General features: G+C 46.0%; 7 protein-coding genes across 7 annotated transcripts; 6 read left to right on the forward strand and 1 right to left on the reverse strand.

Moving 5' to 3' along the window:
• Positions 1-1,540: 1,540 nt before the first annotated feature.
• On the forward strand, positions 1,541-2,971 carry AGABI2DRAFT_51606 (hypothetical protein; the record flags this gene model as incomplete). The annotated part of the gene is made up of 5 exons (XM_006464008.1): positions 1,541-1,774; positions 1,828-1,938; positions 1,994-2,467; positions 2,528-2,583; positions 2,632-2,971. Coding segments are annotated over 5 exons (1,215 nt in total), but the record flags the coding sequence as incomplete, so codon positions are not given.
• Positions 2,972-6,670: 3,699 nt separating this feature from the next.
• On the forward strand, positions 6,671-7,484 carry AGABI2DRAFT_180179 (hypothetical protein; the record flags this gene model as incomplete). Its single annotated transcript, XM_006464009.1, has 6 exons — positions 6,671-6,753; positions 6,813-6,935; positions 7,002-7,085; positions 7,140-7,232; positions 7,293-7,355; positions 7,422-7,484. The coding sequence occupies exons 1-6, from the start codon at positions 6,679-6,681 to the stop codon at positions 7,482-7,484; spliced, it is 501 nt and encodes a 166-aa protein (XP_006464072.1). The 5' UTR covers positions 6,671-6,678.
• Positions 7,485-9,204: 1,720 nt separating this feature from the next.
• On the forward strand, positions 9,205-10,111 carry AGABI2DRAFT_194662 (hypothetical protein). The gene is made up of 5 exons (XM_006464010.1): positions 9,205-9,375; positions 9,435-9,497; positions 9,563-9,776; positions 9,831-9,925; positions 9,978-10,111. Exons 1-4 carry the CDS (start codon positions 9,209-9,211, stop codon positions 9,909-9,911), a joined length of 525 nt encoding a protein of 174 aa, XP_006464073.1. The 5' UTR covers positions 9,205-9,208; the 3' UTR covers positions 9,912-9,925; positions 9,978-10,111.
• Positions 10,112-10,355: 244 nt separating this feature from the next.
• On the forward strand, positions 10,356-11,139 carry AGABI2DRAFT_75077 (hypothetical protein; the record flags this gene model as incomplete). The annotated part of the gene is made up of 3 exons (XM_006464011.1): positions 10,356-10,664; positions 10,722-10,938; positions 11,003-11,139. 3 exons carry the CDS (start codon positions 10,356-10,358, stop codon positions 11,137-11,139), a joined length of 663 nt encoding a protein of 220 aa, XP_006464074.1.
• Positions 11,140-13,550: 2,411 nt separating this feature from the next.
• On the forward strand, positions 13,551-13,825 carry AGABI2DRAFT_194664 (hypothetical protein). Its single transcript, XM_006464012.1, has one exon. It carries the CDS (start codon positions 13,605-13,607, stop codon positions 13,770-13,772), a length of 168 nt encoding a protein of 55 aa, XP_006464075.1. The 5' UTR covers positions 13,551-13,604; the 3' UTR covers positions 13,773-13,825.
• A 243-nt stretch (positions 13,826-14,068) lies between these two features.
• On the forward strand, positions 14,069-16,381 carry AGABI2DRAFT_180182 (hypothetical protein; the record flags this gene model as incomplete). Its single annotated transcript, XM_006464013.1, has 10 exons — positions 14,069-14,266; positions 14,316-14,670; positions 14,724-14,994; positions 15,042-15,168; positions 15,239-15,431; positions 15,485-15,507; positions 15,585-15,666; positions 15,720-15,851; positions 15,907-16,050; positions 16,102-16,381. Coding segments are annotated over 10 exons (1,625 nt in total), but the record flags the coding sequence as incomplete, so codon positions are not given.
• Positions 16,382-17,132: 751 nt separating this feature from the next.
• On the reverse strand, positions 17,133-22,150 carry AGABI2DRAFT_180183 (hypothetical protein; the record flags this gene model as incomplete). The annotated part of the gene is made up of 12 exons (XM_006464014.1): positions 17,133-17,145; positions 17,266-17,459; positions 17,522-17,709; positions 17,764-17,932; positions 17,987-18,044; positions 18,100-20,616; positions 20,671-20,792; positions 20,850-20,987; positions 21,039-21,698; positions 21,751-21,814; positions 21,861-21,904; positions 21,956-22,150. The coding sequence occupies 12 exons, from the start codon at positions 22,148-22,150 to the stop codon at positions 17,133-17,135; spliced, it is 4,362 nt and encodes a 1,453-aa protein (XP_006464077.1).
• Positions 22,151-24,216: the final 2,066 nt, after the last annotated feature.

A 24,216-nucleotide genomic window follows, 5' to 3' on the forward strand; every position in this document is an offset into this window, starting at 1 on the left:
AAAAAATTTGTTGCCACGTTTTGGGCCCGGATCTGAAAAAAGCTGGCCTCCTGCAGATGCCTTGAAAAACTGGAAAAAGCAAAAATCTGGAAAAAAAACTGAAGGTTACAGACGTTACTACTAGATGTACCTAATGTTGAAAAGACCATTTTATTATTTTGACTTTTGCCTGGCTTTTGCACATGTATCAAATTTGCAAAATGGCCGAAAAGCGACAAAAGGTAAAAAGCAAATTGCCGATTTGCTGATGTGTTCTCCTCTGTAGATCAGCCTTTTGCGCTGTGTCGGTAAGGATCTAACTTATTCTTTTTTCCTTCGCTACTATCCTAGTATGGTCTTGCCTATTCGGAAGAAAAAATGAATCGGCGACGTCCTCCATGATGCATGATGCATGATGGCTGACTTTCCGAATGCGGATGCACCAACCCCTCAGGAAGGCGATGGCTTGTGCGGAATTTGATTTAACTAGCGAGTGACGGGTTGGGAATCGTGGATGAGTTGGCCAGTCAAACTTTTGGAGCGGGACTGAGTATTGGATCAGAGTACCGATGGAAACATCCGTGCCTGGATGTGATGTGCCAAGCGGCAAGGAGGATGACTTGCTAGAGTCCGCTTTGGTGAGCGTGCATGTCTAAAACACAACAACTGAAGGAGTGAGAGTTGCATTTTTCCCCTGGAACGCAAAAACAATGGCAGTTATAGCCGACTTGGTCAGTTGTCCGAGGTCATTAAGGCTCCTCCTCCAAAAAAAAAATTCAGGAGTGAGTGAGCCTCAGAGTTTGAGTAGAAGACGGTGGATGATAGGACGATATAAGGCAACGTGCCAAAGGTCGCTCAACTGGCCAGCTTGAAAACGACCAGCTACGACGCATACCACGCATGTTCTCCTTTGCGCAGCGAGGTGCCAAGTGTGGAAGCGGCGGCATGGAGGACCGCCACAAGGATCGTAAACCTACGACAAGTTAAGCAGCGGATTAAGAATGCAAAGACGATCGTGAGCCTGTCGCGGGTGACCACTGCGGTACATCAAATAGACTTCAGCGCTCCAATGAATCGGCGTCTATGGTTTGAGAAGGAGAATCAATGATGAGTATTGGATCAAAGTACCAATGAGAGCAAACCATGCCTTGCTGTGATGTCTGCGGTGCTGGAGCCTGCTTGGCTTGGCGCTAGTGAACATGAACGTCTAAAGAAAACAACGTGTCAGAGGGGGTGCCGAAGCGTCTAGCTTATGGGCATCTAGACATGAGCACACCACGCATGTTTACAGTGCGCAGCCGGGGTAGATTGTGGAAGTAGTGATTTCCAGTTGAACGTATCGCATTCTAGGTTGGAAAGCGTAGAATCTGATGATCATCAAGAATTAGCAACATAATTAACTAGCCAGCAAAGCATTAATGTTGAATTATTCTGAGCTGTCGAGATGATCGAATTAATCTCCTTTCGATGCCGTGCCACGTGCGGAGTCCCTGCGTGGGAACATCACGTGACCGGAGCTGCTGGGAGGAGCGTCGAGGGCAGCTCGTCGCTGTCGTCGACAATGCCGCCGAGTGCGTCGTACGCTGCGCAACACACCCAGCAGCCGTTTCCCGCACTCTACCTCTACCCCCTCAATGACTCCTTCATCCCCAAACACATCTCCCTCCTTGCCGGCCAGCGTGTTAAAATCGGACGGCAGACCAACCCAAAGACTGCTCCTGGCGAGAAGAACGGCTTTTTCGACTCTAAAGTACTGAGCAGACAGCACGCGGAGATATGGGAAGACAGTGGCAAGGTCTGCTAGTCTTCTGCTGCTCGAATCTCCTTTGGCTAACACCATACGACTAGATTCTCATCAAGGATGTCAAGAGCTCCAATGGCACTTTTATCAACGGCGAGCGACTCAGCCCGGAAGGCGTAGAGTCGGAGCCTTGCGAACTTAAAAGCGACGACATCGTGGTCTGTATTTCTTGGACTATATGCGCTAGAATAGCTCTCTCACCGCCTTTGGCAGGAATTCGGCATCGACATCGTGGGTGAAGACAACAAGACGATCATCCACCACAAAGTCGCTGCCCGCGCGGTCTGCGTGTTTTCTGAACAAGATGCTCAAGTCGCGGCTCGTGCTGAACAACACCAACAGCAGCAGCAGCAACAACAACACCTTCTTCAGCAACAGCAGCAACATCAACAGCCGTACCCTCATGCACTCATGGGTGCCGCCCAACCCGGACCCAATATGCCTTCCCAGTTCAACTTTGTCGGTGCCCCGCAACAGCGGCGGCCAGCACCAAATGTTGGCCAGGGAATTGCTGGCATTGGTGGTATGGGCGGTAGTATGCGCCCTCCTGGCAAATCTGGCCTCACTTTTGAACACATCCTCAGTCGCCTTCAAGGCGAACTCCAAAAGAGCCGAGAAACTGGCTCAGAACTTCATTCTCTCAACGGATCCATAAGCGATATCCACCAAGTTCTAGGTGGTAATATTGTGAGCAACCTTTTTCCCCGCTGTGTTTGATCTACCCGACCCTGACTCTACCCTTCTCAGTCAGCGAACATCCCTCCGTACCCCGCTGCGCTGCCCCCGGTCCGACCCGTTCGACAGTCTTCACCTGCTCAATCACAACAAGAGCATCAATCCGCGCCGTCGAGTACATCGCCACCACCACCCGAACAACCTTCACAGCACCAGCAAGAATCCTCTCCACAATCCGAGCTACCACCACCTTCATCGATTACTTCAAACTCCACCGTCGTCATCTCTCAGCTTCAGTCTCAGCTCCTCGATACTCAGACTTTACTCACCAAACAGGCGGACAAGGTCCGTGCGCTCGAGGAGGTCGTTGCCGATCAAGAACGCATGCGCAAAGAAGTGAGGGATCTTCGTCAACTTTTCGAAACTCGTTCACGAGAGATCATGTTTGAGGGTGACGATGAGGACGGGCAGCATCAACAACAGGAGAATGGCAATGGACTTCTGGAACCGAGAGGAGGATTCGATGATCACGACGAGGACGACGATATTCAACATATAAGAATGTTGGATGAAGTAGATGATGACGAAGACATGGATGATGCTGGGAGTATTCACACAATCGTTCCTCATGAACTTGAGAGCGTCGAAGAGGAGGATGAAGAAGAAGTTGCTGAAGCGGAGCGAGATCACCATCCACGTATAGATGAAGTAGATTATGCGTACGATCGTGCGGATCCTATTGACCCTGAACGAGAACGCGAAGACGAGTCTGGGAAACGCGTCGATGACGAGCACGAAGTGGATCATGAAGATCATCACCAGATGAGGAAACACGAGAACTTGAATGTTGGGCGACCCAGGACTCCTGAACCCTCTTTTGGTTTACGTGAACAACCTGCTTCATCTAATGAAATAACCGTGGACACAAAATCCCCTTCTCTCTCCATCAATTCCAACGGTACCACTCCCGCTACGGTTAATTCACCACGTTCTCGATCCGGAACATTATTAGCTCCCCGGTCACCTTTGTCATCACCGCTTTCCCAGCCGAGTGAAACCGTACCTTCATCTTCCTCTATCAATGGAATCGTCAACGGCGACGGGAATGACAAAATGTTGGAACAGATGTTGCAATTGAGTGCTCAAATGACGGCTATGGCAGAATTGGCCGGGAATATGGAAACACAATATGTTGCTGCGAGGGATATGATCAAGGTTTTGGAGGGCAAAGTTGGAGAATTAGAGAGGATGGTTAGAGAGGAGAAGGAAAAGGAGGAGCTCGAGGTCGTCGTGGCTGAACCCGAACCTGTCGTTGTCGAGAAACTCCAAAACGAAGATGACGAAGAACGAAAATCTTTAACGTCCTTCTTTACTGAATTCAAGAAATCGTTCGACGGTCAATGGAACGAAGTTAAAGAAGAATGGAGAGAAGAACGTGAGCGACTTAAGCGTGCTAGAGAAGAGTGGGAATCGAAATCGAAATCTTTGGACGTTAATCTCGAGAAGGTTTCTCAATTGAATGTAACGACGAGTAACCTTGTCAAGGATGTTCAGGGTCAGAAGACCGAGTTGATGAGGCTACAAGAGAGAGTTGTCATGAAGCATCAACAGCAGTTCACTTCCGGGGAGGTGGTTAGGAGCGGTCTGGTTACTCCTCCTAGTCCTAGAAGTCAAAGTTCCGCTTCAGCCGGAGAGGAAGAGGAAGATGCCGCTCCAGGTCCAAACTCGAAAGGAGATAGAAGGAGGAGGAGGAGAAGGTCTGGAAGTCAACGAGGTATTAACGTGATAAGACGAAATTTGGATCACGATATGATGGATGATGAAGAAGCTGCGTTATCGGATGGTGCCACATTGGCTTCGGAGGGAACTGGATCTTTGGAGAAAGTTTTGGCTTTTGCGAAAGATGAAACAATAACTGCGGAGAAGCGGTTAAGGAAGTCGTTCGCTGGTTCTTCTTTGAGTGCGTAAAATTTTTATTTTCGTTTGCTTACATGAGGATGACGTGTGTTTTCAAGAAAACAATCGGGATTATGCTTTGTCCGGATCGATGTTTGCTTCTGATGATGATGATGAGGAAGAGGATGGTAGGTTACGGAGGAGGAGAAATGGCACGCTACAACAGCATAGGGACATGTTACCTACACCAGCGTCGATGGTGACAAGTTTATCACTGGTCGATGAAGATGATGAATATGAAGATGGCGGTGGTGGCAGGGTAGGAGAACAGAAGAAGGCTGAGGAGGAGTATCGTCATCCCCCAGTGAGTATCTTGATTTTTTTTTCTGTTTTTGGAATGGGTGATTGATATGTGGTATAGGTAAAAGTGAATCTTCAAACTGCGGGTGCGGTTATTGTTTTAGCTGTTGCGGCTGCGGCTGTTTTTTGGAAAGTAAAGTCGGAATGAGCGCTTGGGGAGGGAAGGAGGGGAGAGGCAAAGTGCAGGTGTGTTGATAGGGCGAGGGATGGGGGGCGAGCGCCAAGGAAGGGACAGACTTGATGATGATAGACACGCGCTGTGTTAACGACAACTTTTCTAATACCGCATGCGCACATGCACACGTAACCTGTGGCCATTACGACTCGGCGACACCTCAATCCCACGTAGAGTTGTTTCTGCTTTTCAGTCGACAGGAAGCGCAAAAAATGGGTCAGTCGGCATGCGAGCGCCATGGGATGGAAGGTTTGGTTATGTGGGTGTTTTATGTGTTTTGTGGTGGATTAGTTTCTCGAGTTGGTCGAGAGATGGATGCGGTGCGGATTATAGTGTGCCGTCTTGGGGTTTGGGTGCGTGTCGCTTCGGGTTGGTGTGACACTCGAGATGCTAGGCGATTGCGTATGCTTCCCCTCTGGTTCGACATCTATGCGCTTCAGCTCGTTCGAACCCCTTCCTCGACCTCTCGCTCGCCAGCATGATCAATACGAGAAGATTCTAAACTCTTTTGCATATAGGGTTTATATCTCCTTCCGATATCGCTCCTCCGATCCGCAATCACTTGCCTTGATCGCTACATGTCGTAATCTCATGTTTATACCCCTTATCTCTCACTCTCTCGCGGCAAAGGTATATGTTCACGCAAGTATATACAAGAAGTCTTTTGACCCTTTGGGCTTTACCCCCTCGTTCTTTTTCTCCTCCTTTAATCTATGCGGGCCTGGGTTGTCGGTTTGTTGGTTGGGGGTAAAGCGGCTTACAGTATGACAAGTTTTTGTTTTGTTTTCTCTAATTTTCTCGGTACTACAATGTGATGTTTTCCTGTCATGCGTACACTTTCTTTAATTCATTTTATCTATAGATCGATTACCTCTCCTTTCGACGGTAATAGTGACTCGTAGGTTTGGGTACATGTGGGGTTTCTTTTTTTTTTTTTCTTAGCATTATGTTTATGCGGACTCCCCTCGATTGTAGCTCTTGTGTTTTCGTTTCTTTTTTTTTTTTTTGTTTAGGTTTGAAAAAATAAAATATTTATTGCGTTTTCACTCGTTGTCCAGTCGTAATATTTACCTTTTTTTACAGCTATGCTCTCCTGCTTGCTAGAATGACGGCTTTATTTTGATAGAAATAATGATGGTTTCTAAAAGGGTTTCGGGGACATGTATGCTATGATAATGGTTGGCACTGAAACTCTTTAGGGGGAGGCGTAAGACTGGCGATAAGCCGGTTTTGATGTTGTAAGAGGAATGGAACATATACATAGCTTGATCATGAAACGCGGTCGGTAGCCCTGACTTTATTAAATTGCCAATGAGACTGCGGCTATGCTGTCATAGAGTCTCTTGACGCTTTTCCTGTGAAGTTTTCCTCAGGTTCCCCTCTGCTCATAACTCTAGAGTTATTTTTAATGATCAGATAGTTATCATCACTGCGACTGCTTTCGCTTTTGCCTTTGTTACAATGTATTTGATGTCGCTCTCGGAAGAAGATTCTTGTAACAGGAATAAAGCTGGACTTGGGCCCTGTCCTAATGTCTGCGGAGCACTTTTGAGGCTTGGAAAATCAGTTTCAAGCTTGGGATAAGTTATGTTGATGTCGGCATTGCCAAGGCTAAGAGCGGACACCGCCTTAGCAGAAACATTTTGCATCGTCAAGACAGGTACCGTCCAGGTGAAGATTGAAATCATCCGCGGGGTGAATAGACCGTAGTTTGTTTCACTGGTAAAACTATATAATGGGAAGTATCTCTCGACTACGAATTCATTATTCTTACCACCGCACACCTAAAGCAATGTTGTTCCTTAACTTCTTCTCCTCTGCTCTTACTACTATTGTTTTCGGTGCCATACTCGTTCAAGCGCAGGATGTACGTTCTACCCAGCTTATCTCTTTCAAATCCACTAATAGCCTGCACATGATATATAGCTTGCGGCTGGTAGATATCGTATTTTCAACGGCGATAGATCAGCACGTAGTTTTCCAATTGAACAACCCGAGTTCGATGCCCCTATAACCATGTCGAACCAATTTGCTGATGTTTTCGAGCAAGTAAGTTTGCTAAGCATTCAACGATTAATTGATTAATCAAATTGATGGTATTTGAATTTCTTTTAGTGGAATGTTACTCCTGATGGAAATGGTGCTTATTTGATCCAAAATGTTGGCGGTAGTGCCAGAGCGTTCGCAGATCCAACGCTTGTAAGTTCAATAGACTTTGCGCTACAAGTGAATTTTTGACTGATGCCGCTATAGAACACCGAAGTACACGCTATTTTGGAGAAACAGACTTCGTGGTTAATCGAGAATAAAGGAAGTAACGCTCCGGGTGAAGTTGGTTCATTCGCTGTTAGTCTTTTTTCCTCGCAATACCATTCGTATTCTTGACTGAACCCCGTGTTTTTTTAGATTAAGATTCCTTTCCAGGATCTGCTTTGGACGATTACTCCGGGGAATGGCGGGGATGATACTGTAAGTGGATCTAGTTTCTCGTTAACTTGAACTTTTAAGTGATGCGCGCTTTCTGCACGATTCTAGATCACGCTAGAAGGATCCGATGGAAGTGCTGTGCAAAGATTCGTTTTTCAACCGGTTGCTTGATCCACTACTATTAGTACCATAGGACGATAGTTGGACATTTTAAAATTTTGTATTATATTTGTTATCTACGTAATTCATTTTCGATGATTCGATATGCTCGCTCTGACTTGGACAGCACTGAACAAGGCATGAAGACAAGTACTTGTGGACCCCTACAGTGGCCGCAATTATTGCATCATGGTTCATAGTTGAAGAACCCCTCATTCAATAAGGAATTCAGAGATGTAAATTTCAGAAATTAGTTGTTTTCATCTAATACATACATACCTAAAGTTTAAACCTGCCGCAATTAGGCAGGTGGAGCTAGGAAGAAAAAAGACTACTCATGTTTTGCAAAATCGGAATTCTTATGTTCTTGGCACTCCACGACCTTGACATCGAGCCTCAAGGGTGTGAAATAATCTAAAGACATCATCTGGGGGACGCACTCTCAACGACAAGAATGCTCATTGCCTGTGGAACACACCACCACCAGAAAAGACCCCAAATCCGCCTCTAATCTTCTGATTTTGAATCATGTGGTGAGGTGCAGGTGAACGGCGCGAAACATATAGTCCCCGACGCCTCATGGACTTCATTAACACATGGTAGCTTCTTATATATTCATCATCTTAGAAGAATATGTTGAATAGAAAGATGAATAGAAGCAGGAGCAATGATGACAAGTCTAGTCAGTCCGCCACGGTTGTTCTATTTTAAACATCAATTGAAGGTGATACAGAGCGAGATGTTCGCTTGTGATTTAGGTCTACCACCCGGGCTAAGTTCTCGAAGGTACTCGAGGCTTTCCATAGGAACTGGGGATGAGGTTGTTGAAAAACTGGTGTGAAATAGAAGCATGTTCGTCTGTCATATGATTATGGCAATCGCATCCGGCGCATTCGAAGGAGTTCGGGAGCCAACACCCAAGATATGCAGTAAGGAAGCATATCTTCTTTAAAAATCAAGACATATTCATGTGTTTTATGACTAGCAACTAGTTTGGGAAGCCAATGAGAACTCCTTCATCCTTAAACGTCGAACGGGCCACTTATTTTTGGCTCTGTGACCGTCGGCGAAATCGGTGACTATGAGATCATGCACATGCGCATTCCTCCGTTCTATGAAGACCTTGGAGGGCGACCAAGCTCGGGCTTGGTTTAATCCAGCTTGTAGTTTTACTATAGTTAAACTCATCAGGTTAGTCAAGCTTCATATTATAAAATGGTTGGTTCTCAGGGTTTCTGATATTTTTGGGCCGTTTGGCTAAATCTATCGGCGGCTTTTTCCCATACAGATGTGAGTTCAATCTCTATCTATTATTCAATATATCGAACAATCACACTGTGCTGGGAAATGAGGTACCATGACTTTGGTTCGCTCTCAAGCATACATAGACTTTTCCACATCTGAAATCAGGTGCGACTGGGCACCTGACCTTACCAATGTGGTCGGCGGTCGAATACGCCATGCTGTCTCTGCTTTCTTAGGTCAAGATTATACGTGGGTGAGCGTGCTACGATCACTTCCGTTTTTCAGACTGTTGATTTCCTCCAATGGCTAACGCTTCGTTGAATTTGGTGACCTCATGTTTATGGGCAAAATTCCATAAGCAGACGTTCACCTAACTGTGAAGATTTCGATCCCGGGTCCAATCTCCTCTAATAATTGGTGCCTTATTTCTCAGTGTTGGCTTATAAAGGCTCTCAGTTGCGACCCTGGTACTATCATCAGTCGTGTTAAACATGCAGTTCAAATCCTTTGCTTACCTCTTGTCCGCTGTTGCTGTAGTTCTTGCTCAAAGTGCGCAAGACGTCTTGAGCAATCTCGCTACGTTAAGGACCCAGCTTACAACTCTGGACGGTGCGATCAATGGTTTCCCCGACACCGGAGGTAGTTTGACCCAGGCATTGGTCAGTAGACATTATTATGAATTTCGAAACATATGCTTGACCGTGACATGATTAACAGGCCATCCATACCGACGCACTCAATGTACAATCGGCCACCGATGATACCACCGCCGCTACCAGTGTCAGTTTGTTCAAATTCCATCTCTGACGAACATCGGGTCTAACATCTAATTTATCCTAGGGTACCCCCCCCTTCTCCGAAGGTGAAGGCCAAAGCGTCATTGATGCTGTCAATGGCCTAGTACCAATCATCGAGGACGCGCTTGTGGGCATTGTAGCGAAGAAACCCGCCTTCGATGCTCTTCCGCTTGGTGGAATATCCAATCTCGTCAGGCAGGACCTTTCTGGTCTGTCTTCGAGTACTTCTAGTCTCGAGGACGCACTCATTGCACTTGCTCCTGTACGTCTTCGTCTCAAATTAGAAGGACTCGCTCAAACAAAATTTTTTTACCAGGCTGATTTGGTTGATGAATCCATTGCTCTTAAGAATGAGGTTGACGCTGCGTTTGCAACTGCCATCGCGGCCTACAATTAAATAGTGATGTTATGGTAGCTACTTAAATCGACCAAGTTTATTTTCTATGACCCTGAGGCTTAAAAGTAGATCTCAGATGTGGGGAAACGTAATTACGACTCAAAAGTAGACACATGATGATGATCCCTCCCGGCCGCCGCGTGGCGGTAAGAAATGTAAGCTTGAGTGAAATTCAAGTGGGCGCTCCTAGAGGTTTTAGCATACTTCATGTTATGCTTGAAGCTTGACCATTCCACCACCGACGTCCACCGTGGTCACTGTTGTCAACAAAGCTTACGCCATAGTCACGGCCGGGCCGTAGCCGCGTCACATGTGCGTTAATGTCTTGTCTTCTTGGACCCTTCTGAAAGCGGGAATATATTCGTGAGATTGCATGCGTGGGTGCAATGATAGGCTTGAGACTCTAGACTACGGCCTGTTGGTCGTAATCCTGATCAGCACTTCATGGCCACCCACGCCCTCTTACAAGCCCTCAGAGCGAACAAACCGGCATTCGGTGCCTGGTTGACCTCTCCTGGTTTGTTTCATGCACGAACTCTTGCCAAGTCAAGCCCCTATTTGTCTTGGATCGCCATCGATTGTGAACACGGTATTATTCCATTAGTTCCCGGTGCAGCCGAAAGCACCGTGGCCATCGAAAGTGCCGGTGTCAGCCCACTCATCAGGATACCAGCAACCGGTGCAACCGGGAGCACTAGCTGGCAAATCAAGAATGCTCTCGACGCTGGGGCACGGGGAGTGATTGTACCGATGGTCTGCCTATTGGTATTCTCTCTGCTTCTCCGTCGCTCACTAGTCCCGGACCCATAGGTCAGCAATGCTGATAAAGCTAGAGAGATTGTCGGAGACTGCAAATTCCCTCCGAAAGGTCGCAGGGGATTTGGCTCTCCTTTCACCCATACGACGTGGGGGATGAACGTACCACAGTACTTAGAATCAGCCAATGAGAATATCCTTGTCATGGTCCAAATTGAGACGAAGGAGGCGGTCGAAAATGTGCGGGAAATAGCGCAGGTCGATGGAATAGGTAAGTGATACCAGTTTCCACTCGATGGGGTTGTCGGCTCATACAAAATGATATTTTGTTTTAGATGTTTTGTTCATCGGGCCATATGATCTTTCAATATCTCTTGGGTATCCTCCTCCTTCACCGGACCCACATCCTGACATCGAGCAAGTCATACAAAAGATCTTGAAAGAAGCACATGATGCAGGGAAGAAATGGTGAGCCTCATATTTTGTTACTTCAATTTGGCAATTTCAAACTCCCATTACTACTAGTGCCATTTATTGTATTTCTGGAAAGCAAGCCGCAGTACGTGCAACTCAAGGATTTGATATGGTGAATAGATCTCTGGCTCAAACCGTAGAAATAGTGCTAATATAGAACATATAGATAAACGTGACGAGCGATATGGGGGCTATGTCAGAAGCTGTGGCGTCGAATGTGGCGGAAGCGGCCGCAAAGTAATGTACTTCTCGTTCCAAGATCGGAAGATCGAAACTCCTTCCGACGTAATCCATAAGCGTATCAATTCCGTATCGATGTCAAATATCAATATATCACAAGTGTATATGATGCCCGATAGTTCGCTGAAGTTCCAATTTCAAGTCTAGTATGTCCCAGCGTTCAAAGCAAAAAAGATATAAGATAAATAATTCTGACGCGTTTGCAATCCAAGTAGTAATCGGCTCGCTTATAGCTTAAAAGACATACTAGCCATGTTGCGGAACAACCATCGAATTTAGCTCACTCTCTCAAAGATCGCTCCGTTGGCCGCGGTAACAATCTATCACCATTACGCGAGTCGTTATCTCCGGTGACTGAGGATACACTACTCAGGACAATCTGGTTGCATCCCGTGCACTTCCGTATCAGACCCTCTTCCGCGCGTTTTCCGGGGAGTTCGCGCTTAACGTGAGGCTTGACTCCAGAATCAAAGGCTTCAACATTTTATTCTGTACGTGCTTGGATCATTGAAGACACCGATACCTATCGGGTGACACAAGTTCTATTTTATCCAACTCCCAATTATCATCTCCACCGTTACCTAGAAAAGGTTTGACGCACATGATCCTTTAGCTGATTTCGAGGAGTTCTGTGGCACTCCAGGGTTCTACGAAGCCAATAGAATAGTCAGCGAACAATAGCGGATCGTATCGCCCCACTTATCGCCCTGTAGTTGATGAACCCCAGATGAGGTGAAACCGTTGAAGTCTACGTATAGACTATGGGATGATGAATCAAAGACGTGATATGCATTCGGGATTTCATCAGACTATTAGATGAAACCCGCTCAGTGGACCAGGCCGTCTTCGACTTCCAAACACCCTCCTAGCATCTGTTCCGGACCATCTTATGTCATGTCTACTCAACCTCGAATGCGAGAACCGTAAAGTAGAAAAGTTGTCCCAAGGGCCACCACAGGATGCAGGTGTTCATGGTCACTACATAAACACAAGAGTCGCTCAAGTTCGTTATAATACCAGATTAAAACGATTAACTATGCTGGGCGACCTCAGCAGCCGTTCCAATGATCATTCTGGATGACCCTCGTTGACCTCTCTTGAGTTGGAGTGGCTTGCTTCCTTTTGGAATACTGCTCGTACTAACTTTTTCTTGGTTCCAGTTCAAATCTGGATTTTTCTAGTGGGTTGTTTCAAACTTGTTTACTCGTGGCTTGGGTGATTGGAGTACAACGATAATTGGAACTTGAGCCCTTGAGAATATATTTCTTGTGGTTTCAAATCAATACGAACGAGGAATATTATGAATTAGTTCGGGCGCGTGGAATATTGATCGCTTCTCACTCCAAGTCGGATGGCGCATCTTTCCGTCATTATTCAGTTACCGGTTTTCACCATCTTTCAAACGCATATTTATCCAGTATCTATCCTCTCCGGACCAACATCCATTTGGGGTGAGATCTTTAAGAAAAGGAGGTACTATATGATGATGCCGGCGATCAAATGGGAGGCCACACGATTCCCGCATCCGACTTGGCATCGGGGGTCTGTTGATTGGGAAAAGATGCGTGATCATGAGCGACGGGTTTGACGGTGATGTTTGAAACCCCCTGCCTCAGAGTAGGAAATGTAACGAGCGGTATGAGGTCAATGAGGGTCAATGGCGGAAGGTAGCAGCATCTCATCTACCGACGCAGAATTTAAAAACATTCGTCAGTTAAAGGTGTTCGGTGCAGTTCAAAGTTTACCAGCGGTTAAATTAATGTATGTTCCGAAATTTAGATGTCAGCGGCCCTTATGAAACGACGAGTTCGGTTAAATTTACCCTTTGTTTGAAATCTGTATTCGTCATGCGCTACTCGGACAGTCCGGAGTGCGTATATTTGCGGTTCACTAGTAATGAGTAAAAATTGAACGAAATTACATCTTAAAAATAGCGACAAATTCAAGTCTTTGTCAGACAAAGTGGCATATATACCGGAAATTACTCAGATGGATAGTCGTCTCCTCAGGCTTGCGGGGTAATGTAATAGTGGAAATTCATGCCTCATGCCAATGAAAAGCAGTGGATTCGTGTCCGTTGATCTGATTTTATCTGAGTTTGAATTTTAAATCCCGTAGTCGATCACGAGGAAGAAGATATATATAGTACATGTGAACCGAGCCCTTTCCGAGCCCTTTCGTCGTGGACAAAGTGCCGAAGTTTCCTCATTTTCGCGCTCGTTCATGGTAATGTTGAAAAACATTTTTCAACGATACACGGAATTCAGAACACTGGGGTCGCCCGAGCTTCTCTCCTTCCTAGTTTTCGCTTTGGCCCGGGTTCATGAATGCGACCGATTAGTCTCATACCCGTACATCAACCCGGACAAGTGGCTCTCGGACAGATCCTGAGGCCTGATCTTTTAGATTGAAACTAGCCTGTTATCGGATTATGCCCATAAGTATGGGCATTCTCCGTCAACTTTCAGCCGCCAATGATGGACAAAATCCCCGGACTTGAATACGGCATTCAGCCTCTAAACCTTGACTAAACGTTTACCGGAGAGACTTCTTTTGCCGATGCGGCTGGGAACTTAAGTACTTATGTCTCAAGCTGTTACAGATCTGGAGTCCAGATTTCTCAGCCTCATTAAATAGACAAACAAAACTTCATCAACTTCGACAGTGCTGATCCTGCCGTCCTTTTTAGATGGCACTTCCTGCAGCCAGTACTTCTGTTCTTGTCTCTCTCATCGCTCTCATCATACTTCATGCCTTCCGTCGTCGGGGTGTAAAGAACTATCCACTCCCTCCTGGTCCGCCGCGGCTGCCCATCATTGGAAACCTGCTCAACAAACCAAATCATTCCGAGTGGGAGACGTATGCTGACTGGGGTCAAAAACATAGTAGGTTGCTGAAGTCGCATACCAACCAAGCTGATGGTTTGTTTCTAAGATTCTGAGCTCGTTTACATGAATTTGGCTGGTACAAGCCTCGTTGTCCTCAACACTCGCCGAACGGCTATTGATTTATTGGAAAAGCGGGGCGCTATATATTCTTCACGACCGCATTCTACTATGGTTCATGAACTTTTGGGTTTTACATGGCTTTTCGCCGTTATGCCAAACAACGAAGGATGGCGTGTAAGGAGGCGACTTTTACAACGTTACTTCAAGTTCCCCGTCGAAGACTCTCACTCTATCGCCAGTGTTGACTTGAAATGGCAGCGGCCGCACGAGATAAAATACATCAATTCTCTGTTAGGAAAACTCACCAACACCCCTGACAAGTTTATGGATCACATTGTCCAGTCAGTTGTCCTTTTCAGATATTCCATCTGTAGTAATCATTGACCTTGAACAGTATGGTCGGTTCAATATCTTTGTCTACGACTTTTGGTCTCCCAATCAAACACGTGGACGATCCATATATCAAACTCTCATCGACCGGTGCGGAAGGTCTCAAGCAAGCCTCATTTCCAGGAGCCTTCGTTGTAGACGCCCTCCCAATCATAAAGTACTTACCGAGTTGGGTTGGCTTTCAGCGTAAAGCCAGTATGTGGCGTAATGATATGAAGAGCATGCTTGATATTCCATTTGCTGCTGCTAAAAAGCAATGGCAAGAACGCGGAAAGGTATGATAATGTTTCTTTATCATGGCCAACATCTAATTGGAGTCTAGAACGGAACAGCTGGAAGCGGTCTCACTTCTTTCACCTCAGAAGCCCTTGATGACATCTATTCTCACGATGAACCAAATCTTCACCAAGAAGAGCTTATCAAGGAGGTTGGTTGCACCATCTTCATGGGTAAATACTTACCTTCGAAGCTCCACGAGGCGAATCTAAGCCACTCTAACCCCGTCAATTCCCATAACAGGAACCGTTGGAACCACTGCTGGAATGGTTAATGCTTTCATGTTGGCTATGGTTCACCATCCAGATGTTCAGAAGCGAGCTCAAGTTGAATTGGAATCCGTCCTTCGGGGCCCCGATGGAAAATTGAGACTACCCACTCACGATGATGAACCTCTGCTTCCCTACTGTACAGCTGTCGTAAAAGAAACATTCAGGTATGGCACTTTCGATCTTATGAGGGTCGAACTTTATCTTATTTTCATGTCAGGTGGCTTCCGATCGCCCCAGTCGGTAAGTAGAAAACCGCCCCACCTTCTTCAATCCGACTTGCTTGTACCCATGCTCTTTTTCTTTGTTTTTTGATATAGCTATTCCGCATTATTCTACTGCGGAGGATGTCTATGAAGGTTACCGCATTCCAAAAGGATCAATTGTACTTCCCAATATCTGGTCAGTACTTCCAGCTCCAAGACTTCAAGAAGCTATAAATATCTTTCCCATAGGGCAATGCTTCGCGACCCGGAGAAGTATTCTAATCCACACGTTTTTATGCCGGAGCGCTTCCTTCGTAAGGACGGTACCCTCAATCACGAAATGGCGAAAGATGTTGAACTGGGGTTCGGCTTTGGCCGAAGGTATTCATAACCCCTTGTTATCACTATTTTTTCTCACTTAGATTTACTACTACAGGATTTGTCCAGGAAGGCATCTTGGCAATTCCATCGTTTGGATGGCCGCGACCAATATTTTAACCACTTATGACATATCTAAAGCAAAGGACGCCAATGGGAACACGATCGAACCAGGAATGAAGCTCGAGTCAGCAATTACAGCGTAGGCCATTCTTCTAATTCTATCACATCTTCAATCGTTGACAAACATCAGGGGTCCCGAGCCTTTCAAGTGTATGATCAAACCTCGTAACGAGGAGACGGTAGAGCTCATAAAGCAAGGTTGCATTGAAAGCGAATACATTGGTTTGTAAAATGTCATTTCTAGTCGCCGCGATTGTTCCGTCCCATAACATTAAAACAACCCACTTATTCCCTGCGTGGCTTTCTGACCCCGTTAAGCTTCGAACACTCATGTTATATGTTTTTTACATCCCGCTTATTGATACTTGTGTTCTCGTAAAAAATTATGAGGCTAGATGCACATAAACCCCATGGAGATATCCCACCGAATCCTGATACACTGAACTCCGAGACTCGATAAGATACTCATGATCAGTAATATATATATATTTGCTATCCGCATCTCTCGTATCAAATGAATTCCGGGTTTCTGAATGCCGACTCCGTTAAAAATGAAATGGCCCCTTCTTTGATCATGGAAGAGCATGGAAGTCGGTTGATATGCGAAGATATCGTCGCGGAGCGATATCAATTTTGAAGGTCATTTAATGAACGAGATCGAACGTCGAGCGTTGAGCGCCGAAGCTGATTAACAGACTATACATTGGGCTTGTGCTCTTATGGAGATCTTTCAAGCCGGGACCAATTATAGACAAATTATAGAAGACCCAAATTTTGCAACTCAGTAGTACGAAACGGTTGTTAACTCGCAGTTCTCGGGTACGTGCAAACGCCACGTTATTCGGGCTGCGACTGAGATTGGATCCATAATCAGCTTCGTAACCGATCCCACTATTACTGGACGACCCATGCAGGGTCTGACGAGGTATCTGCACACACACACGCTTACCTCCATATACTTGACTTCTTGAATATGCAGATCCGGCTTGACAAGAAAAACGGAACATCTCGGACTCAGGCCTGGCGGTTCCTCCATGTAACAAGCATCACGACCGACATCGACCGAGGTACGTACGCAACCAAGTTGATCAGGAACGTGTATTCTTTAAACTCAATCAGGTCTTCCTGCTGTCGGAGATGAAGCTTGAAGCTTGGCTTACTCTATCCACATAGCCTGTAGTCAAAAATTACATGTCCTAGTTAGATGATAAGAAATAGATTCGGGAAAATCAGATGTAGGTCAAAGTAGTAAAATCCAAGTATGAGAAAAAATATAGAAATTCACGAAACTGACCCTGGTACTCTTAGATCCCTATTATCCCAATCGAGCTCTTGTTTCAACACGCCAATCAAAAGAAATTCTTGCGTGAAGATAGGAATATTCTGCGCGACTAGCGGTCTCCATATAGATATATCTTCAGGGCATGATATGACATATCGATCTGTGTGCCCTTTTAGCGAGCGAACGGTCGGGGACTGCGGCATCAGCTAAAAAAAGGCGAGATATAGATGATGAAGATCGAATCGATAGTTGCAAGTTAGCTACTTACCTGTCCGCCATGCGTAGTGACGACACTTTTGAGAAGTTTGAAATCGACTTTGGTCTTGGGCGTAACATAGAAGATCTTGTCGATAAAAAGTGTCCCTCGAAGTTGTCTGGCTCTTTCAAGTGCTTCCTCGAGCTTCATGCCATACTTGACCTCAGCTTTCTCATCACGTAGTAAAAAGTTAGCTTCGGCTTGAGTGAAACATCAACAACGATTGTAGAACTCGAGACCAGAAGTAGGCTCACGAAGTAGCTGCTTCGCGCTGGCGGATTTCGTCGCCCATGAAGCTTCAAGTATATAGGGAGCAGTGGCCAAGGCACATAAGAATTTCTCTGTCCTTACGAGCTGGGGGGCGAGAAGGTGAGTGCACTGAGTGGGCCTAGTCGTCATTGAGACCCCAAGCTTCTCAAGAATCTGAATAATTGAACAATCAATGCACAATGGAGACTAAGACAGAGAAGAACTTGCCTTGCTGATGTTATCGGGTAAAGCAACTTGAGTTGTCATAAGATAAATCTTGTCAGATCTTCAAAAGAGCGTAAACTGGATATCTTGAACATGATTGTTTAAAAAACACTCACGCTATGGCTTGATCATGACCGTCTGATGGTTTAGCTTTCGCCTTCGCCTTCTTCCCCGGCGGAACCGCGACAACCTCGTCCTCGTTCTCTTCCGCCACCCGTGCCTTTCCGCTCGACCTTCTCCTCTTTTTCCCACCATCTTCCATCTCCTCATCAACATCCATGTCATTCGATTTCCTCTTATTCCTCGATTTGATCGCACTTCCACTATCTTCTTCTTGTTCCCAACTTCCAATTCCGATGCCCGCCATCCCTCCACCCGATTTCCTAGCCTTCCTCAATTCTGCCTCGAACTTCGTTGCATCCGGCATCATGACTTTCAACTTTTCTTGAGCTCGCGTTGCCGCGCCTCTCTTCGCCGGTAGGGGTTCATTGGTATCAGTGACAGGAGTGTGCGTTCTGGATGAATCTGGTGGTGGCGAGACGTGATGCAACTGTCTCCTTTTGGATTTCGGTTTGGAACCAAGTGTAGAACCGGCTTTGGAAATTGGTTTGGGACGCAAGGTTGAGGCCTTGACGGCCTTTTCCTCTGCCTCAGCACGGATACTTTCTGTCTTCTTGAGTTTGCGCAATGAATCCCGCCTCGACACCGGCTTCTCCTCTTCCGTTTCTTCGGCATCTTTCTCAACTTCAGAAGAATCAGCGTTCTCCTCATCTTCGGCGACGGCCTTCTTCTTTCCTTTGGATTTAGAAGAATAGGTCTTTGCTTGCGTTTTTTCTGGCGTCTTCATTGGTGTATTAATGACAACCTCAACGAGGTTCTGTCTCGAAGGTCGTGTCTTTAAGCTCTTCAAAGTTGTTTTCTTAGTCGCAGGATCACCTCCTTGTCCTACCTCCTCCTCATCCTCGCTCTCCACATGTGTACTTTCCTCGTCCTCCGACACAACCTTCGATTGCCTCCCTTTCTTCTTCGGTTTGATTTCCTCCTTCGCCTTCGCCTTCGCCTTCGCCTTCGCCTTCTCCTTTCCTTTTTTGCCTTTCATAGGCTTGTCTTTAACAATATCCATCACCTCTTCTTCGCTAGAATAAAGCTCTCGCGCTTTAGCTTTAGCGCTTTTGACTTTAACTCTTGTTCTTGCATCACCACGAGTCATCTTCAATAGACTAGTCTTTGGCAACGGTGGAGCGTCCGATTTGGATTTCCGAGGCGACTTGACATGAACGTCAACAACATTCTCCTTCTCCTCTTCCCCCTCGTCACCAGTTTCAATTTCATTATCGGCAAGTTCATGATCAACAGATTCCTCGCTGGGAATTCTGCCATTCGTAGCACGGCGAGTTAGCTTTGTTAGAGATCGATTCTTCATCTTTTCCTTCTCCCTTTCCTTCTCCTTCTCAAGTTCCGAACTTGCCTCGCTAGTAAGTCTTCGGATAAGCCGTCTCTTCGGAGGAGGTTGAGAAACGTCAGATGAAACGTCAGATGAAGCAGCGGGTGAACTTGCAGATGAAATCACAGATGATGTCGCAGTCGTTGCTTCAGTTGTCTGATGATAACTTTCATCATCCTCGTTTGGCCTCTTTCGTGGCGACGATTTTTTGTTTGAATCTTGAATATCATCTTCAGCTGCGTCCGGAGTCTTCTTCGCTAAGCGTCTCAACGTCGCCGGCGTACGATTCAGGGTCGCGTCTGATTCACCAGATACCTCTGGTTCCGGTATGAGCTCGATCCTTTTCTTTGTCTTCTTCGAACCTACACTCCCGTTTGCCTTGGAGTTCGGCTTCATCACGGGTTTCTTCTTTGGTGGGTTGGCAACGTCAACGACGTCTCTGTCAATACCTTCTTCGTCGACTTCCATAGGAGCGAGTTCGGGAGTTTGAGCTCGAGATCGAGATGTACCCTCATCATCACCATCCACATCACTCGTAGCATCCTTCTTCCCTACTCTACCTCTCTCATTTGATGGAACAATCGTCCTCCGCTTGACCGGTGAAGACGATCTTGAAGCTGATTTCGCAGGTGTAATCCTCATCGCATCCAAATAAGCACCCTTTCTCGCCGGAGTTATAACCACCTCAACTTCCCGTTTCGTAGGCGACCGTTTCGTAGGCGAGACAGATGCCGAGATGACTCTCTTCGAAGGTGACACAGAAGATGACTTTCCATGCGCTTTGCTTTTCATCGGGGACTTTTTAGAAGGCGTTTTAAATGCTTGTTGCGGCGGAATCGATAATTCGCGTAAATCGTCGGGGTCAGGCATACTGAGTATATCAAGATCATCGTGCTCGTCCTCCTTCCATACACCATCGTCTTGGACGTGATCAACGTCCATGGCATTCTCATCTTCGCTCCCACTGTCTCCTTCTTTCCCCTCTTCTTCATCACATAGTTCCACTCCTCGTATACCGACACCACGTTCTCCCAGCAATTTACTAAAATCGACACCAGGAGGAAAGACGATGTACTTCTCGGTGGCCATCGTAAGGTGCCGCCATTGAATATAGCAATCCTCAAGCCAGGTGTGATTAACAATTGGAATTGACCAAGCGCGAGCTTTGTCTGCTTTGGTGCCTTGTATACTAAGAAAAATATACGTAAGCGAGTGATCCAAAAGATAGACAAAGTGGGTTCACTAGGCGGCAATAAGGACTGTATTTTTACCCGTCATACTGGGTGTGAACTTTGCGCCCATAGATGAAATTAATTTCTTGATGTACTCGCGTGCTTCTCCCGTATAATTGGTAACCGTGATTTCCTGAGTCGTGGATCGTCACAAGGTCCTTTTGCAGAAGAGAAGAGGGAACACACATACGTGCATGCCAAAATTATTGATTGGCGTTCGAGGAACTGGGTAATGGAGGAGCTGGTCAACGGGTCGAGGTGTCTGTCCGGACGATTCGACGTGATATAACCAAGCCATTGTTCCAATCGTTTTATGTAGTCGGAAAGCCTGATGATGGACGTGAGTCATGTTGAACAAAACGAATGATTTACTGCATACCCTGCCATACGATCTTCCACTCCGCCACCTCGTTATCAGAATATCACATTCGTCGACTGCTCTCGCTTCCTTCTTGTCTCTCCTCTTCTCTCTCGCTTCAGTGGTAAGATCCTCATCGTCATCGGTCGGATACCTCAAAACCATTCCTCCAGCTCTCCTGATTCCGGCTTCGACTGCTTCTCTTCGCGATCCGTATAGACTCAAAGTCCAACTCAATAAAATCCTCTTTCCATTCCATACATTCTTCTTTACCAACATCAGGTCAACGTCCTTGGGCAAGGGCACCTTTGAGTCAAAGGATGGAGTAAAATCATTCATCGTGCTCAACAGAGCTTTCTTGGCCTTGTCTTCGCTACTTTGCCTGTTGTGAGTTTTGATATTTGCGGTGGCTCCAATATCTGTCAGGAGTGGCGGGTTGGGCCAGAGATACGGTTCGACCGACAAGTTCTTTATCCCGAGTCGAACTGAGTCATCAAACCAATGAGGCAAAAGAATCTTGATTCCAGCAGAGTCGCGATGAGCCAGTGCGGTCGTGTACTTGGGAGAATTTGGGGAGGTAGCGAAGAGATGTGTAACGTCGCTAGTGAGGGCAACACGCCATTGACCACCGAGGGCAGTAATTCCAGCAGAAAGGACTTCAAGGTCGTGCGATGGGAGTTGCTAAGACACGCATGGTAAAGAATCGAAGTTAACATGTGCATTTGGTGCTCACCTCTGTTGCGCACGCTATAATGCCTGAAAAGATCATTCCTGGGTCCGCAGAATAATATTGCGGTCTTAGTCTGACTTCAGTGGTGGCTCTTTGACGATAATAAAACATACCCTTGGAGCTTGCCAAGAACAAGAGAGCGGTCAACCCATTGATCCTAGATAATCATTACAGTCTCCATACTATGCGATGCAACAGATAGACGTACAGATACGACGAAGACGCCTTGGTCGATGTATTCAGAGCCTTCGAAGTGAGCCGAGTTTGTGATGACATGTGTAGCATTGGTGAGAGTATCGGCTTTTATTGCACCGTTCTTGCTCAAGGCATATTCAAGTTGTTCTTGTCTATTCGGAGGTAGTGAATTTGCGAGAAAATATTTTGTGTTGTGGAAGAGACTCATTAAGTCGCCAATCTCACGACAACGCGCCGCATTCACGTTTCGTCACATGTCACACCCCGTGATTTCGCGTTAAGCGGTCAGCGTTCTGTGCAACGCTCTCACAGAGAGTCTCGAGTCTCATTGAAGTACGAAACGATGCTTGACGATTTATATTCTTTACAAGTCAAGAAGTAATCGTGCTAATCCTCGCCTATGCCTCAACATGTGCGAGAACATTAGCAGTCCCAGAAGTTGTTCGGTGGCGTAGTACACGAGGCGCCGAGCAATAGAGGAACTTACTGATACCGGCCAAGACATCACGTAAACTGAAGAAGATTCGACATGCTGCTTGGGCTCATATTGCCTTGGAGTCCAATCGAAAAAAAATAAGACCAGCAACACGGTGAGGCGTAGCCTAATTAAACTGACAAGATTTAAGCAAAAAAGGTTCTACCATGATATATACCGTAGAGGCACTGATACCCACCTTAGTCGCTCCGGGTTACCGATCCACGCGCTGATAATATTTGACCAGGAGCAAAGATATCGACGGCGGGTTCAAAGTTGGAATAAAAAGCACGGGAATCGAGGATATTAATCGCGCCAACGGTGATGGCAGTCATCGTGCAGGAGAATATATCTCGCGTCACTACCTTCGGTACTAGCTGCCACAGCAACATGCACGCCAGCAATAGTGAGCTTAAACATAGATCCTCAGAGCGTCTTCTTCAGCGCTCGCCACTCATTATTCATTGCTCAAACAAATACTTTTGTCCCTTTCATTATAGGAGACCCTATGTCGTTAAGAGAGGAACCGCTTGCACTGTTTATGATATATGTCAGAGAGTACAAGATCAGTTAAAGTTTCGAAGGTATTTATACTTTCACACAGGCCGCTGGCAGCAGTGATGTGATTTATAATCCTTATCATTCTGCTAGCAGGTCGTCCGACAATGGCCCGACATTTCATGGTCGCAATACATATCAGTATAACGGTCACCACTAAAATACAGCTTTTTCCTCAAAACCGAGTAGTAGTAGTAACTGATCTCTCTAAATTCTCTCTATCTCTCGTTTCGCAACTGCTCATGGCTTTATTCCGCCGCATACAACAGATATTTTTGCCACTTCGCAGGTGGTCACCGCGGTTGAAATTTTTGGCCGAGATACCTTGTCCCAGTAACGACCGTCGTCGAACTTATACAATGCTTGAAAAGGGAGTTAGAACCCGCTTTTCATCTCAGTCCCTCATCTGTCTTCGGGGTGATCAGAAGACTTTCTGTTTGTTTTGGTATAAGGCCGAGTAATCTGAGCTTCCCTCGTGATATCAAATACTATTCTTAAGTATTGACACATCATGTGTGCATAAAGGATTGTCCATATTAAGTCTGCGTCGGAATTCACAGACGACAGAGGGGCACTGATAAGTTACTGCGGGCGAAGACTTTCCGACGTGAGGCCTAGAAGACTAAAAAACAATTGATTTCTCATGGGTCTCTGCCCTACGGTTCACAAACGCCCACAAAGAAGTCGAAACACACGCATGGCTGGTGTAATGCTTAACTATTACACTACTAATCAAATTTCAATACTAGCGTAGTGGAAATACTCCTATATTTTTGCATGTCAACGGGGGTGTACGACTGTACGCTTTGTCTTATCTCACTTGAAGTGATACAAAGGTTTGATAATGGCTTAATTAATTGATACGGGGGTGGCAGGGGCTTAGCCGGGGTATATATGTACAGGCACATATCTTAAGCGCCAATCATAGATCAATCATGGGATAATTATAATGAATTGCATGAGAGTTGTGCCTGCCGCGTTTGATGAAATGTTTGCCTATTCCGAGAACTCGGATAAATACAAACAGATGTTGCGATACATATATTAATTAAATGTAATGTATACACATAATTCGCAGTAAGTACAGCCAGTTATCGAGTTACATACATGGGCTAAGACAGTTGATGCTCGGTTCATTACAATGACGAAAGACATTACAAGGTGCTTGTACTTGTTGTTCGTTGCTAGTACTTGGCTTATATATACATGTCCGTTCAATCAGCAATGAAGTAGAAAGGTTG

Source organism: Agaricus bisporus, assembly GCF_000300575.1.
Source record: "Agaricus bisporus var. bisporus H97 unplaced genomic scaffold AGABI2scaffold_9, whole genome shotgun sequence".
In the NCBI taxonomy this organism is placed as follows: domain Eukaryota; kingdom Fungi; phylum Basidiomycota; class Agaricomycetes; order Agaricales; family Agaricaceae; genus Agaricus; species Agaricus bisporus.

Coding starts and splice junctions, on each gene's coding strand:
- AGABI2DRAFT_194662 (XM_006464010.1), top strand. CDS start 9,209: ATGCAGTTCAAATCCTTTGCTTACCTCTTGTCCGCTGTTGCTGTAGTT. Junction 9,498..9,562: donor ATACCACCGCCGCTACCAGT/GTCAGTTTGTTC, acceptor ATCCTAGGGTAC/CCCCCCCTTCTCCGAAGGTG. Junction 9,777..9,830: donor CACTCATTGCACTTGCTCCT/GTACGTCTTCGT, acceptor TTTTTTTACCAG/GCTGATTTGGTTGATGAATC.
- AGABI2DRAFT_194664 (XM_006464012.1), top strand. CDS start 13,605: ATGGTAATGTTGAAAAACATTTTTCAACGATACACGGAATTCAGAACA.